Source organism: Hemibagrus wyckioides, linkage group LG28, assembly GCF_019097595.1.
Source record: "Hemibagrus wyckioides isolate EC202008001 linkage group LG28, SWU_Hwy_1.0, whole genome shotgun sequence".
NCBI lineage: Eukaryota > Metazoa > Chordata > Actinopteri > Siluriformes > Bagridae > Hemibagrus > Hemibagrus wyckioides.
The window spans coordinates 16,069,148-16,085,871 of NC_080737.1; the positions used below are offsets into that span (position 1 = coordinate 16,069,148).

The 16,724-nt window shown below is 41.0% G+C and overlaps 1 protein-coding gene across 12 annotated transcripts in view; it reads left to right on the forward strand.

Annotated features, from left to right (window-relative positions):
• Positions 1-16,724, forward strand: part of mast4 (microtubule associated serine/threonine kinase family member 4) — a 98,633-nt gene that overhangs the window by 68,255 nt on the left and 13,654 nt on the right. For 5 of the 12 annotated variants that reach the window (XM_058382684.1, XM_058382685.1, XM_058382694.1 and 2 more), the window contains 16 exons: positions 961-1,049; positions 5,327-5,396; positions 5,575-5,595; positions 6,036-6,114; positions 7,814-7,968; positions 8,066-8,141; positions 8,216-8,425; positions 10,170-10,271; positions 10,958-11,090; positions 12,129-12,196; positions 13,210-13,301; positions 14,272-14,480; positions 15,268-15,406; positions 15,524-15,656; positions 15,801-15,966; positions 16,054-16,155. In XM_058382684.1, coding sequence (XP_058238667.1) covers positions 961-1,049; positions 5,327-5,396; positions 5,575-5,595; positions 6,036-6,114; positions 7,814-7,968; positions 8,066-8,141; positions 8,216-8,425; positions 10,170-10,271; positions 10,958-11,090; positions 12,129-12,196; positions 13,210-13,301; positions 14,272-14,480; positions 15,268-15,406; positions 15,524-15,656; positions 15,801-15,966; positions 16,054-16,155 — 1,844 coding nt within the window. The remainder of the gene's footprint in view (positions 1-960; positions 1,050-5,326; positions 5,397-5,574; positions 5,596-6,035; positions 6,115-7,813; positions 7,969-8,065; positions 8,142-8,215; positions 8,426-10,169; positions 10,272-10,957; positions 11,091-12,128; positions 12,197-13,209; positions 13,302-14,271; positions 14,481-15,267; positions 15,407-15,523; positions 15,657-15,800; positions 15,967-16,053; positions 16,156-16,724) is intronic. The other 7 variants (XM_058382686.1, XM_058382687.1, XM_058382689.1 and 4 more) reach the window with 5 other exon arrangements.

Sequence of the window (16,724 nt, forward strand, 5' to 3'; positions counted from 1 at the left end):
TGTGGAGAAAATCCAGACGACGGTATATTTTTGAAATTTTTCCTTCCTCTCCCCATGAAGGAAGCCTAGAAATATTTCATCATAAATATTGAAGATGTTTTTTAGTCAGATTTGGGTTGCTGAAAAGATCCTGTTATGCGGTTTGAGGTTAATTTTGTGCGTGGATTCTGGGAGTTGGATGAATTTAGAAGTTTCCACGTATCAGTTAAGCCTTGATTCTGCTTAGTGACTCCTAAAAACAGGATTTTCCCAGAATGAGTGTCATTTTTTATTATTTAAAATTTTTTTTAAAACATCCCTTTAAACTCTTCTTTAGTAGAAAATATTCCTTTTTTATTTATTTATTTTTTTCACTCCTAAAGTTATGGAATAGATTTATTTCTTTTCATATCACACACACACACATTGTCAACAAGAGGATTTAACTTGTACTTGTTGCTTGCGTGTTTTTTGTTTTGTAATGAAATCTATCATAAAACTATTGATCGTTTATAGTGCTGGTGCATGGAGAGCTGATAAAATAAACTTAGTTTCTACACTTTTATGCCATATTTTGAACAGTTCCATGGATTAAATGCCACTTAAAGACGAAGCCACACAAGATTTTAAGAAAAATATTGCACGTCATGTATATTGCACATTGTATGGAATGATGTGGCTTGTTTTCTTTTCCCTCTCAAGGCTGAGAAAAATATCATTTTGACAAAAAAAATATATATCTGAGAAACAAAGTCTCTTAGCAAAAATAAATAAATCCCAGGATCTTATTGATTTTTCAGCGTTAAACCATCATGGAGCCGGTGTCTGTGCATGAACTCTGTAACATCATGCTTTAAGAAAGATTCAGTACGGTACAAGGAGAGGTTCAGACTGGGAGGTTTTGTGTTAAACAGGATTCTTTACTGTAAGGAAGTTAGAGCCTTTGAGCAGAATATTCAGCTGTGGTGTTTGTTGTTTCAGCTGTAGGACGGGGAACAGGAAGAGTCTTATAGGAAGTGGACAGTCATCAGGCCTTCCTCGGCCCCACTCGCCCTTCTCCTCACACACAGGTAATGTGTTTTCTCTCTCTCTCTCTGTCTCTCTCTCTCTCTCTCTCTCTCTCTCTCTCTCTTTCTGTCTGTCTGCCCCCTGCTCTCTGTCTCTATGTGTATTTCTGTCTTTCTATCTCTCTGTGCGTGTTGGAGTGTGTATCTGTCTGTCTTTCTCTTTCTTTTTTTGTATGTTTGTCTCTTTCTCCCTCTAAGTGTGTGTCCCTCTCTCTACCTGTCTCTCTCTCTCTCACACTGTCTGTCTCCATCTCTCTCTCTCTCTCTCTCTCTCTGACTTTCTCTCTTTCTCTGTCTGTCTCCGTCTGTCTGTCTGTCTCTCTTTCTCTCTCTCTCTTGCACTGTCTGTCTCCATCTCTCTCTCTCTCTCTCTCTCTCTCTCTCTCTCTCTCTCTGTAAGTGTCTGTCTCTCTCTCTGACTTTCTGTCTGTCTGTCTGTCTGTCTGTCTCTCTCTCTCTGTATATTTGTCTCTACCTATCTCTCTCTCTCTCTCTTTCTCTCTCTCTCTCTCTCTCTGGCTCTCTCCCTCTCTCTCTCTCTCTCTCTCTGTATGTTCGTCTCTCTCTCTCTCTCTCTCTGTAAGTGTCTCTGTCTCTATCTCTGACATTCTCTCTTTCTCTGTCTGTCTCTGACTGTCTGTCTGTCTGTCTGTCTGTCTCTCTCTCTCTCTCTCTCTCTGTAAGTATCTCTGTCTCTATCTCTGACTTTCTCTCTTTCTCTGTCTGTCTCTGTCTGTCTGTCTCTCTCTCTCTCTCTCTCTCTCTCTCTCTGTATATTTGTCTCTACCTAGCTCTCTCTCTCTCTCTCGCTCTCTCTCTCTTTATTTTGTCCGTCTAAAATTGACTCTCTATTTTCTTAATTGTTAGACGTTAAAATAATGTTGTATATCCCGCAGCAAAAAATACACAATTCAACAAGAAAATGAATGAATTATAAGAATGTCATTATTACATGGCACCTCACAGCTCCAGGGTTCGATCCTGTCTCGACAGAATTCTGTCTGCATCGCTTTTTCCTCTTCCGTCCCAAATGTTTGCGAACTGCTGTATTAGCCGCTGTAAATTGGCCCGAGGTGTGAACGAGTATGAGGACGTGTGTGAATGGAATAAGTGTGTGTTTCCAGAATAGGCTGCAGATCCACCGTGACCCTGAGCAGGGAAAAGTGGTTACGGAAGATGAGCTATAAATAAATAACTTATTTATTAGAAGATATGAAAAAATGGAGGCTGTGTGAACAGAATACAGAAACAGAATTTTTTTCTTCCAAAAGTGAAGCAGATTGTCTTGGCTTTCCTTTTTATTAACATAGACAAACTTTGTTGCTTTTGTATGATGAAAATCTAACTAAATCCAGGTCATTTCGCTGGCCCAGAGGTCTGCTGAGCAAACAAATGACTTCCTTGCTTTATGAATGAAACCTTTAATGAAGGTCTTTCAGCTGTTCCCACAAGCCCCGCTTTCCCTCAGCCCCAGTTTGTGTTTGGTAATTAACTCTGAACCCCCTGCTTTAATCAATGGTGCGAATGATGTGTGATTAATGTTGGTCAGAGGGCCGTAGCCATGTGGTGTTACTTCACTGGGGACACACACACAGGTTTCACCCTCATAGCCAGAAGCGGTGCACAGAAACAGTGGGGTTTGTGGATAACTAGCTGTGACCCATATGTTTCTACTGCCTCTGGGGGGCTCGAGTGTGGGTGGTTAAAGCTCTGGGTTGTTGATAGGAAGATCGGGATTCAAGCCTCAGCACCGCCAAGCTGCCACCTTTGGGCCCTTGAGCAAGGCCCCCTAACCCCCCTGCTCCAGAGCTGCTATATCATGGCTGACACTGCGCTCTGACCCTAACCCTCCAAGGATGGCTACTTAAAATAAATGTGAAAGGAGCCTGATGGTCAAACCAGCTCCGTATTTAATGTTATTTAATGATTCCAGGTTTTCTCTTTAACCGAGAGCGTGAGAACAATCTACCGGAGTGTGTAGAGCAGAATTAAGAATTGAGAGCAGTTCACTTCTGCGAGCACTGAGCACTACGACTTGCACACTTCCTTTCGCTTCGCCCTTGACGTTATATTACAGTGGAAGTTCTGCATATGAATTCAATTCGTTCTGGAGGCGAGTTCTTATGGTGAGAATTGGTATTGCGAAACGAATTTTACATTTTTTAATAAGAAATAATGTAAATGTAGATAATCCGTTCCAGCCGACCAAAAATATGACTGAAACGAAGCGTAATGTAAACTGTACGGCTGCTTACAAAGAATTGACCCAAGCCAAGCGTTCCATGTCAAGGCTCCTCACAGGAAGTCGTGCCACCAAGCTTGGGCTAAAAATAGAACAGATCACCCATGCCACCGATCTGTCAACAAAATAACGCCCGAAAAATCACCTAGCTTTTGAACGCATGCCGAAGGCGACGTTGGTATCGTGGGTGGTCTCTTTCCAAACAGCTTTCACTGACTGAATAAAAATTCGTAAACTCGCTTCACTTGGCTTTCCAATGACGCTAACAAGTTTTGAACGGCTTCCGGACGTGCACGTGACTTAGCCGACGTTCGGTTCATTTGTTCGTATGCCGTAAATGCCTTGTATGCCGATGCAAATTTCTTAAGGTGAAAATTTGTAAGGGAGTTCATTCGTATGCCGAGGTTCCACTGTATATAGATTTCAGTACCAGTATTGAGAAATACCAAAATCACACACACACAACCATAGAGGACTTCTGGAACAATGCATTCATTTGCAGTTTGTTCTTAACAGCTACATTGGTTTTCTAATGTTCTTTTAAAAGCTCCGGTGTCCTTCTCTGTCTTTCTCGAGTTTATCTCAGCCGCTTATTTAGCACCATGAAGGCCATCTGCTAAGGCAGCGTGATTCACTCAGAGCTTTTTCTAGATGTTCTTTCATGCCTCGTCCTTTTGTGTGCGCACTTATTAAACGGATCCTCCAGTTTCTTGCTGCATTTCTGACTGAATCGTGTTGGAACACTGAAGCCTGGTCACGATTATTAGTATGTAATTGTCAGGCTGCAGACAAAAAGATAAATACAATACATAAGAAACAGCATGGTGTGATGTGTGAAGGTTAATCAATGGTTATTTCTCTATAACAGCGTTTGCCAGTCTCACAGCAGTTTATTACATTTATTAATGCAGCACACGTCCCGTACTTATATAGTGGCATTGTTCACAAAACATGTTCCTGATTTTTTTTGCTGGTGTTACGGCCGCTCTAAACGATCTTCCCTGTTTCCAACTTCTTCTTTTTCTTCTATTTCCTCTCCGGATGGACAAAAAAAAAAAAATTCCAGAAACTGCAAAGTCTCCCAGGACAGAAAAGCTTTACAGGTTTATCTCAGAGTGTTTCGAAGCCCTGACACTGGAGACTCCCTTCCATCAATGTTGAGATACATGTCCTGACCCAAAACAGATATAAGATTTGTTTTTAAACAAATTAACATTTCTGGCATTTGGCAGATGCCCTTAGCCAGAGCGACTTAAATTTTATCTCATTTTATACAGCTGAGCAATTGACGTTTAAGGGCCTTGCTCAGGGGCCCAGCAGTGACAGCTTTGGTGGACCTGGGATTCAAACTCACAACCTTCTGATCAGTAATCCAACACCTTAATCACTAAGCGAGCACATCCCATATTTGTTAGCTTATGTCATTTATTAGATTACAATAGAAGCAATAACAGTCAGAGCTGCAAATTTCCCTTCGGGATGAATAAAGTATGAATGAAGTATGAATGAAGTATGAAAATGATTGGATGAATAAAGTATCTATCTATCTATCTATCTATCTATCTATCTATCTATCTATCTATCTATCTATCTATCTATCTATCTATCTATCTATCTATCTATCTATCTATCTATGTAAAAAAGTCTGAATTGAGAATTCAGCAGCACTGTGGTAGGTAGGAAACAATGGTATAATTGCTTTATAATGTGTTATAATACTGTAATAGGGTGGCTTAGTGGTTTGCATGTTTTACCAGACAGTTTCGGACAGTTTCGGGTTCGGTTCCTCAGGGTTCTCTGGTTTCCTCCTCCAGTCCAAAAAATTGTTTGGCATCTCTAAATCGTCATCGAATCGGTGTGTGAGTGTGTGTGCAATGGATTGGTGCCCTGTCCACCTTGTACCCCGGGTCCACCGGGATAGTCTCCAGGTTCCTTGCAGCTCAGTGTAGGACATGCGCTACAGAAAAATGGATGAAGCTATAACAATGAAATGAAATAAAATGCAATTTCTTTAATTTTTTTTTTTTTTTTCCTCCAGGCACCAGTCCTCAGGACAGCCCTAGAAACTTCTCCCCCAGTGCCTCCGCCCACTTCTCCTTCGCTCGCAGGTAAAAACAAAACAAAAAACTCCAGTGTACAAAAAAAATGTTGAAATGCAGCTAAAAGACTCTGTTTTTTCCCCAGAAAGCCAAAATATATTTCTGAACAATTTTATTCAAAAATTTAAATAAAGAATATGTTGGAAATTAAAGTATGTTATACCCTTTCTCACTATTTATAATTCAGCCCTGGCTGCAGAGTAGACAGGTAATTAAAGGAGCGTCCGTTACGTTTGCTTTTCCCATTTGTTTCCCTGCGAGTACACTAATTAATTAATTAATTAATTAATTCCTCGGCTCCTTCACCGTCACTGTGTTTTTTCTCATGACTCACTTCTGTTGTTGTGTTCATCTGTTATGGCTATCAGGCTGGCAAAAGCGCTCTACAGGAAATAGCGCACTAAATGCCATTCTGTAAAAAACACTCGTTCAGCCAGAGCTGCTTTGTAATCAGCATTCATCCTCTCTCTCTCTCTCTCTCTCTCTTTCTCTCTCTCTTTCTGAGAATCAATGAGTCATTCAGCGTTTCCCTTCCCTTCCCTCTGGTGTTTCACTCATCGACCGTGGTTTAACCCTGTTTGTTACATGCTGCAGGTTTCATTCACATACCTCTAAGCCATTATAAAGCTCCCTGTGTTTTGTGTGTAGGACCGACGGCCGACGCTGGTCCCTGGCATCCCTCCCGTCGTCCGGATATGGAACCAACACCCCGAGTTCCACTATTTCCGTAAGCACCCTTATATATTACAGCGAAATTGTTTTCATGTCTGAGCTGCTCTGAGTCACTGGAATGAACGTGTAATATTAATATACGCCGATCAGACATGACGTTATAAGCAGTGAGAGGTGAAGTGAATAAGACTGATGATCTCCTCATCATGGCACCTGTCAGTGGGTGGGATATATTAGGCAGCAAGTGAACATTTTGTTCTCAAAGTTGATGTGTTAGAAGCAGGAAAAAAATGAGCGAGTTTGATGAGCAAGGGCCAAATTGTGATGGCTAGACGACTGGATCTCCAAAACTGCAGCTCTTGTGGGGTGTTCCCAGTCTGCAGTGGTCAGTATCTATCAAAAGGGGTCCAAGGAAGGAACAGTGGTGAACCGGCGACAGGGTCACGGCTCATTGATGCACGTGGGGAGCGAAGGCTGGCCCGTGTGATCCGATCCAACAGACGAGCTACTGTTGCTCAGATTGCTGAAGAAGTTAATGCTGGTTCTGATAGAAAGGGGTCAGAATACACAGTGCAGGACGGGTTTTTTTTTTCAAATTTCAATTCCACTGTACTTGGCAACAAAACTGATTTTAATTCCAATTCTAAAGAAGTCATGAAGAGTCTTGGTCTTGTGAAATGTTTGCTGGTATTTCACACTGACCCAAAATGCACTCAGAGATACGGATACTCGTCCACAGTAGACTTCAACTCCACAAATTTGACTAAAAAGTTAGATTCGGACTCCAACTGAGTGCAAAGCAACGCTTGCTGTTTTGCGATAAATAACAGATGCTGTCGCTCTGACTAACATGGCTCCGAGCAGATTTGTTTCCTGGTAAATATGTGCCTGCATCTTTGCCAGAAAACCCACTCGTTCCCTCACTCACTGGCTGTGGCTGTGTTTACTGACACTGTTTCAGCACACACCCACCTGGGGATGAAATGGCAAACAATCTGGTAGAATGGTCACAGCCAAGTGGCGATGGGCTCATGAGATAGTGCCAGCGAGCAGAGCCGAGAGCCAGAGAATAACGGGCACAGATGCCGCTTAGGCGAGACATTGAAGGGGAGACATGGGAGAATTTACCCAAACTAATGAGGTGTAACTTTGCAAAACTGATCATAGCGGTCAGTGGAGCGTCCAGTCAGCCTGCTTTTCCCTTTTTTTAATACACAACTGTAATGTAGATTGCACATGTCCCAGCTGATCATTTAAAGCTATATAGTAACTGACTAGAAATAAATATTTAGTTATTATAAGCCATTTCTTTATACATTTGCGCTTTCTTTATACATTTGCGCTCATTTAACCCTTCTCCTCTACATCTATTTTCATAGATTTTTGGTTCTAGCCATTTCCTGACTTAAGTTCTAGCTTTTGAACATTTTATCCCTTGAAAAATACAGAAAACAAACCATAAATGTTTATCTAGACTCAGTTCTTGTAATATGAAGGCTATATTGTTGTAAATATATAATAATAAATAGATTGTTTTAAATAAATTATAGATTTTTTTAATATCTGAAAACTAGGGGGGTGAAAACGTTTGCACATACTTGTACACATTTCCTGACAAATGACACTCAGCTTTCTTTCGATCGCAGTTATCATGAAAATATTACTGATACATTTTTTTAAATATAAAACGCTTATTTATGAGTAAAAAAATAATAATAAAGCACTTTCCTAATGTACGTCCTTGTCATTTCTAGTCGTCCTGTTCATCACAGGAGAAGCTCCATCAACTGCCCTTCCAGCCCACTGCCGACGAGCTGCACTTCCTGTCCAAGCACTTCTGCACCGAGAGCATTGCTGGCGATGACCACCGCAGGGCCACGCCCATGCGCCCACGCTCACGTAGCCTCAGGTACAACAAAACGTCGTGTCTTAGCGCTTGCTGTTTCATTTGTCCCTGTTTAAAATAAATCAACACTTCTCTCATTGTTTCTCTCTGTGATCTTCAGCCCCGGAAGATCTCCATCTTGCTGTGATCACGAGATTATTATGATGAATCATGTGTACAAAGAACGCTTTCCTAAGGTAAGCGACAAACCCTGCTTTTGCGGTGGTTTTGTGATGTGTGATCTGAGCTCTCTGCTCTGTTTGCTCTTCAGGCCACGGCGCAGATGGAGGAGCGCATTCAGGAGATCATCAGCAGCAGCTCTCCGGAGAACGTGCTGCCTCTGGCGGACGGAGTGCTCAGCTTCGCCCATCACCAGATCATCGAACTGGCACGCGACTGCCTGGAGAAATCTCGCCTCGGCCTCATCACCTCGCGCTACTTCTGTGAGCTCACTGACAAACTCGAACGACTTTTCCAGGAGGTGAGGAGCGCTTGTGTTTGCTTTGTTCTGCATACGAATGCCCTCCCTTATGATTTTTCACCTCATGAATTGAAATTTTGCAAGAAATTTGCATCGGCATACGAACGAACCGGAGCGAACGCCGGCGCGTATGTCCGGGAGCCGTTCAAAACTTGTTAGCGTCACTAGAAAGCTAAGTGAGTTTACGAATTTCTTTTCAGTCAGTGAAATCTGTTTGGAAAGAGTCAACCCACGATATCAGTGTTGCCTTCGGCATGTGTTCAATAGCTAGGTGATTTTCCAGGCATTTTTTTGTTGACAGATCAGTGACGTGGGCGGTCTGTTCTATTTTTAGCCCAAGCTTTGGTGGCACGACTTCCTGTGAGGACCCTTGACATGGAATGCTTGGCTTGGGTCAGTTCTTTGTAAGCAGCCATACAGTTTACATACGCTTCGTATCGGTCATATTGCTATTATTTTTGGGCGGCTGGAACGGATTATCTACATTTACGTTATATCTTATGGGAAAATTCGTTTCGCAGTACAAATTTTCACCTTAAGAACGAATTAAATCCGTATGCCGAGGTTCCACTGTACATCACTTGTGTTTGTTTTCTGATAATTCACACTCCGTTTATTAGCGGATTTAGCTGTAAGCATTTTTTTTTTTTGAAAGAGTCTCCAGCGTCAGAGCTATTTAAGAGTCTTCCAGACAGAAAGCTTTGTGTTTTTTCAGTAAGATTCATTTTTTTTTGTCTTATTAACTTATTTAAAAAAGAGATGGTGAGGTAATGTGACTGTTTGAGGCACAAGAAAAATAATAGATGTGTGTAAAAATTCCACAGCATTAAACAGATAAGCAGCTAAGCAAAAATAATTGTTTTTCATACATGAGTGAAAAATTAATAATAAATTTTTTTTTTTAAATTCATGTGATATATTGATTCACAGATTTGGCTTCAAAAAACACTAAACATGAAGTAAAAAATATTTTTTTAAAAATGCACTATAATGATTAATATTTTATTATTACCCCCAACAAATAGCAATGACCAACAGTTACTGATTTATACCACCATTAAAAAAAAACATATTTCTGTATGATTTAAGTTGAAATATTTACTGCTATTTTTTATTAACAACTTGCTACCACAACAATTATTGACTGAATTTTTAGTAACAATCAGGAAATAAATATAAAATATTTAATCATTGTTACTGACAACAGGTATGACGATGCCAGAATCAGCTTTCGCTAGCTAGCTAGCTAACTGTGGCTTAAAAACTTAATATACAGATACAGAAGTAGAAAATCTCTGCACGATTTTTGTCGAATGTTGATTAAAGCTGATGTTAAAAAGTCAGCTCCTTTTTTTCCAGTTTAAATGCAGGCTTGCAAGCTAAAGCTAAAGGCTGAGGTAACTAGCTTGCCAATTTACCTCAGGAGGAAGTTTGACTGGTTAAATAGTCACTAGATATTTTTCATATTTTTCTGGTATATGCTGGAAAAAAGATTGTTCTGTTCATATTTAGAGTCAAATATTTGAAGCCTGTGGGCAAGCGCTAGCTGTGTTAGCTTTGCTATACTACAGACAAAGGGTTTCTTAGCCTGCTATATTTACAAAGACAAGTGCAGAGGGACAGATGGAGAGGAAAGAGAAGAGGAGAATGATCCCATGTGAAATTTTTTAAAGGAGTGTGTGTGTGTGTGTGTGTGTGTGTATTCCCAAATTACCCTTTGCTAATTGTGTTACCATGTGCACAGTCCACCGAGAGATCGGAGAGTGCTGAGGTGACTTTCATTAAGGAACTGGTGAAGAAGATCCTCATCGTCATCGCCAGACCGGCGCGCCTTCTGGAGTGTCTCGTAAGTTCCTTTATTCGCTGCCTCGACACTTTTCCAGACTTTTAGCCTCAAAGAACAAAAACATATTACTTACCAGTTTATAAACCTTCCTGCGAATAGAGACGCCTTGCGTCGTTGATGAGAGGGTGGATGATGAGGCATCTGCACACATTTTAAACACATTTCCCGGGTGTATACACTCGCTGGCCACTTTATTAGGGACACTGTTAATAGTGCAATTATCCAATCAGCTGTTCATGAGATGGCAGTGCATAAAAATTCAGCAGATTCAAGTCAAGAGCTGATGTTCAAGCATCAGGCATCGGAACGGAGGAAAATGCCATCTCAGTGTCTTTGATTGTGCCATGACTGTCAGTGCCCGATGGGCTGGTTCGAGTTTTTTCGGGATTTTCACATAAAGCGTTTGTACATGATGGCGAAAAAACAAACAAACCAGAAAACAAAAAGCACATTGCATGAATGAGTAGGTGTAAGGTGTTCCTAATAAAGTGGTCAGTGTGTGTATTATTGAGAAGTGAAAATGGTGTGGTACGTGATGGCCACTATACAACATGTAGCCAAAGTTGCAGTTGGAAATAGACGACAAGATGCGCCTCAGATTAGCGACGAATTTGAGTAAAAGGTAGATATAAATGAGCAGGTTAAACTGTTTTTTTTAAAGAATGAAATGTGACGTATCTCTACAGGAGTTTGACCCAGAGGAGTTCTATCACCTGCTGGAGGCGGCAGAGGGTCACGCTAAAGAGGGGCAAGGCATCAAGACCGACATTCCACGCTACATTATAAGCCAACTGGGTCTGACACGAGACCCTTTGGAAGGTAAGATTTTGGTAAACGTGACCATGTCGTGTTCTGCGTGATATTTGTGATGTGTCCAGCGACGGTCAGCAAGAGTCTCTTCTCTCACTCGCCATTTTCCTTTCCTAGCGTCTGAGAACCCCTGTGTAGAAATACGGGAGATGTTGGTGCTTCCAGAATGTTCTGCTTAGCTCATTAGGGATCAGTTTGAGCAGATAAAGGAGGGATAGACTAAATTATTAAAGCGCTGCTGCATCGCTCTATTTAGATAGAAATGAAACATGGGGTAAATCTGCAGGTAGTTGAACAGGATTGTGGGTAAAGAAGCACCTTATTGATGAAAAAAAGATTAAACTAAAAACGTAATAAATCTTAAACGCCGTTTAAAATCGTGTTATTCCTTCAGAGTGGCTTTTTCCTTTAGTCCTTTAGTCTTAGAAGGATGGATGATGGGAGGAAGTCTGTATTGAGTGTGTCCTCGATCTCCTTTAATGATCCTGTAACACCACATCCGAGATCGTCATTACCAGTAATTAGACCCACATGCACCCTAGCTTACCATCTTTCTCCCCATCCGTAAAACCTGGAAGCTTCTTGCCTCCCTTGCCCAAATCTGGATCGCGTCCAAAGCCCTTCAAGGCTCTCTAATCCTCAGAGGTCTCCCAGCGCCATGCTTCTGAGGGTTTAAAGTGGTGAAGGGCAGCTGTTTCGACGTCTTTTCACTGTGCTCCGGTCTCTTCAGGGACTCCCAAAACCAAGCCTCTGGTCCATTACCCCCTGCTGTTCGCAGGTTAGCTGGGAATGAGCTTGCTGGGGTTTGTTTGGCACTGCAGCTTCGCACAAATGTCTCCTGACACATGTTGTGATCCTTTTCTCTGGGTTTCGACTTCATTTAACTCATTAAGGAAACCACGAGTCAGCTCATCAGCTTTAGTTACTTCCAAACACTGATCAAAACCAGACAGTGCTGATGTAATCAAGTTCATACTTTTCAACGGCGTTTTTCCGATTTGTTTATTTCGTCCTGTGTTTTAATGCTTTTCTTTTCTCGTGTTGCAGAAATAGCCCAGTTAACCAGCTACGATAGTGGGATTGCAGAAACCCCTGACACTGACGATTCTGTGAGTGTAAGTTGTTTCGATGTTATTTGTGAAATAGTAACGTAACATGAGGGATTGGTTTAAAAACAAAATGAAAATTTGGTCTTGATTTTTTTTTTATTGTTTTTATAACCAAATTGCAAGAAAATGAACAATCTGTAAGTCATACATACATACAACGACCAGGCATAACATTATGACCACGTGGGCACCCTGACTGGTCCACGGCTATGCAGCCCCAATACGCAACAAACTGTGATGCACTGTGTATTCTGACCCCTTTCTATCAGAACCAGCATTAACTTCTTCAGCAATTTGAGCAACAGTAGCTCGTCTGTTGGATCGGATCACACGGACCAGCCTTCGCTCCCCATGTGCATCAATGAGCCTTGACCGTCCATGACCCTGTCGCCGGTTCACCACTGTTCCTTCCTTGGACCACTTTTGATAGATACTGACCACTGCAGACCGGGAACACCCCACAAGAGCTGCAGTTTTGGAGATGCTCTGATCCAGTGGTCTAGCCATCACAATTTGGCCCTTCATCAAACTCACTCAAATCCTTACGCTTGTCCATTTTTCCTGCTTCTAACACATCAACTTTGAGGACAAAATGTTAACTTGCTGCCTAATATATCCCACCCACTAACAGGTGCCATGATCATCAGTGTTATTCACTTCACCTGTCAGTGCTCATAATGTTATGCCTGATTATGCCACACACACACACACACACACACACAGGTGGGGGGATAGACCCAAGCTAATTTCATTGCACAGATATGTTCAGGATAAATCCAACAAACATTCTAGTAATAACGAGAATCTGTACAGACGCACAGACAAGAATAAAACATAATGCCTCCACCACCTAGTGGCCAAGTCGTTAAAAAACATGTTCACATGTCAACATTCTCATTTAAAGATTTTTACAAAAAAATATTTTATGGTTTATTTATCTATTATAAAAGCCTGTGTAAATAACTGAGACAAAAATGGCAGCAAATTTCATGACCTGCTTTTCCTGGCTTGTGTTTCAGTCCCAGAGTCTGAGTGCACCACTGCAGCCGCGCCGTAAACCCTGCGAGATAGACTTCGAAATGATCAAACTCATCAGTAACGGAGCTTACGGGTAAACTGCTTGGTCACTTACTGGACTTACCTTCTGTTCTTTTGGTAAACCCAGATCCTTCATCCCGATTTATTTCCTTTACTCAGATTGAATTTATGTAGATGTTAAAAATATTCCTCCTATTTCCATTTACATTTGAGGTAGTGAATGGATATTAACAGATTCAGTATGAACTCACAGTTCACTATTTATTTATTTATTCATTCATTCATTCATTCGTTTATTTATAATTATTCGTCTATTTATTTGTGAATTTATTTATTTATACTTATTTGTTTATTTATTTGTGAATTCATTTATTTATTTATTTATTTATTTATTTATTTATTTATTTATTTATTTATTTATTTATTTATTATGATAAACTCTCATTGCTTTTTTATTTTATTTTATTTTGTCAATATATAGCCCTGACTTATTTCAAACACTTGTGCATATTTTTGCATATTATTATGGACATTTACGAGTAAAACATATTACGATTTTAAGAAGAATTTGTCTGTATGATGAACCTGTATGCGTGAGAATAAACGTTAATTTCATGCGAATTTATAACACCGCTAATCGCAACAATCCAGGAAACATCATTACTGGTATTTCGTCATCAAGAAACCTTTAAGAACGTAATCTCTCCATTGACTTCTGATTTACCCTGGAGAGAATTTTAGGTGGACGTTAAGGAAATTTAGGATGTTGAATGTAGGAGGGTAAAATGAATTTATTTCAGTATTTGACCAAGTATGAATATTTAAACTAAAAAAAAAAAATAAAATAAAATCTAAATGATACAGCCTATTATTAACATTTATTTATTTATTTATTTATTACTCCTATTTTTTAAATTTATTTATTTATATACCATATTCATTTTTTCCTCTGTATTGATTGATTGATTTTAGCTATTTATTTTTTAAAATAATGATATGTTCAGAACGTCATTTCTGTCTCCTTTTGTCCTTCCGTCTCTCAGCGCTGTCTATCTGGTGCGACACAAAGAGACCAATCAGCGCTTCGCAATGAAGAAGATCAACAAGCAGAACCTGATGCTGAGGAACCAGATCCAGCAGGCGTTCGTAGAGAGGGACATCCTGACCTTCGCCGAGAACCCGTTTGTGGTCAGCATGTACTGTTCCTTTGAGACCCGCAGACACCTGTGCATGGTCATGGAGTATGTGGAAGGTGAGGGATTTTATGCGTACACATGCTGTGAGGTTGGTTTGATTTTTCGGCTCAGGAATGAAATCTGACTGAAGCTGGGAAAGGAAATCTGGGAAAAAAATGTTTTGCAAATGGATAAATGAGAGATGCTGTCTGATATGGACTGCTGCTTCTGGAAGCCCCGCCCCCTTCCCCCCATTCCGTCTCTGGTCTCGTGTCGGTTTTCCCGCTTTGACAGATGTGATGCGCTTTCCATGGAGAATCTTTTGAATAAAATAAAATAAAAATCAGTATATGTTGATTTAGCTAATATTAGACAAGCCTATAGTTAAAGGTGAAATAGTCAAATGTTTTTCTTTCTCGCTCGTACGAATACCCTGCCAAATATGCCAAACACAGGAATCTTTTAAGCCTGTCCTCAGGACAAAAGTATTACATGGCTGAGAAAACCAGAAAACTGACTTCCGGCCTTGGAACGCTTGTTTGAGTTTGGATGGAGCATCTGTTAGTCATTTTATACACACTCATACTCTGTTTAGAACATAGAGCTTTAGAGTGGAGCTGTGTGGACTTGGGAGAGTGTGTGTGTGTGTGTGTTTTAACATTTAATGACGGTTGTTTGGTTAAATGGTGAAAAAGAAAAACTGCACTTTTTGTCTGAAAGAACGTAAACTTTTCTCTTTTTCCGAACGAAGACCTAAAGATGTCTCCTTCTTAACTGGTGCTTACCATATGACCCTGAATCCCTCGATGAATAAGAAATGAATGACAATATTTTTAAAACGCTGAAAATGGTGCTTCTTGCCAGGTGGGGACTGTGCCACTTTGCTGAAGAACATGGGTCCTCTGCCAGTGGACATGGCCAGAATGTACTTTGCTGAGACTGTCCTTGCGTTGGAATACCTCCATAACTATGGCATCGTCCACCGAGACCTGAAACCAGACAAGTGAGTGCCTCAAACCATCTGCTGCCCTTTTACTCGTCTTGTTTAGACTCTCTCTGAGATGCTGTCAGTGTGTGTGTGTGGTGTTTATTTATACTGTGTCATGTCGAATCCTTTCAGTTTGCTGGTCACCTCAATGGGACACATTAAGCTGACCGACTTCGGCTTGTCGAAGGTGGGCCTGATGAACATGACCACTAACCTGTATGAGGGCCACATAGAGAAGGACGCCAGAGAGTTCTCGGATAAACAGGTATAGCTAAAGGAAGAGTGTGTATGTTGTCCCTAGTATTGTTGTGTATGATGTTTTTGTGTTTGAGCATCTTTTCATTTTTGCCCATTCTTTTGAGGGGTGCCAATAATAAACCTTACCTTATAGTGGTCTGTGCTCCTGTAGGTGTGTGGAACCCCTGAGTACATCGCTCCAGAGGTAATCCTGAGGCAGGGATACGGGAAGCCCGTGGATTGGTGGGCCATGGGGATCATTCTCTACGAGTTCCTGGTGGGATGTGTGCCGTTTTTCGGAGACACTCCAGAAGAGCTGTTTGGTCAGGTTATCAGTGGTCAGTATCTTTTTGCTTTTCTGCTCTGTGTGTATTACAGAGGTACAGTGCGTTGAGGTGTGTGTTTTCGCTTCTCTTGCTATCCAGATGAGATCAACTGGCCTGAAGGAGAGGACGCACCTCCAGCTGATGCTCAGCAACTCATCACACTGCTGCTCAGGCAGAACCCACTGGAACGCCTGGGAACTGGTAGGATGCTCATCTTCTCCTTCTTCGTCCATTCAGTTATTAATTAAGATTCCTAACTTTTCCACTCTGTTACTGGTGGCACTATGTTCAAGTACAGTGGAACCTCGGGATACAAATGCCCTCCCATTTTCACTAACCGAAGCGAGTTTACGAATTTTACAAACATTTTTTCAGTCAGTAAAAGCTGTTTAGAAAGAGTTAACCCACGATACCAACATTGTCTTCGGCATGTGTTCAAAGGCTAGGTGAATTTTCGCGCATTTTTTTGTTGACAGATCAGTGACGTGGGCGGTCTGTTCTATTTTTAGCCCAAGCTTGGTGGCACGACTTCCTGTGAGGACCCTTGACATGGGAATGCTTGGCTTGGGTCAGTTCTTTCTAAGCAGCCTAACAGTTTACATACGCTTCGTATCGGTCATATTGCTTATATTTCTTTGGGTGGCTGGAACGGATTATCTACATTTACGTTATTTCTTATAGGCAGATTTGCTTTGCAATGCGAATTTTCGCCTTAAGAACTCTCCTTCAGAACGCAGAGGTTCCACTGTAGTACACTTCCTTTCTGTTTT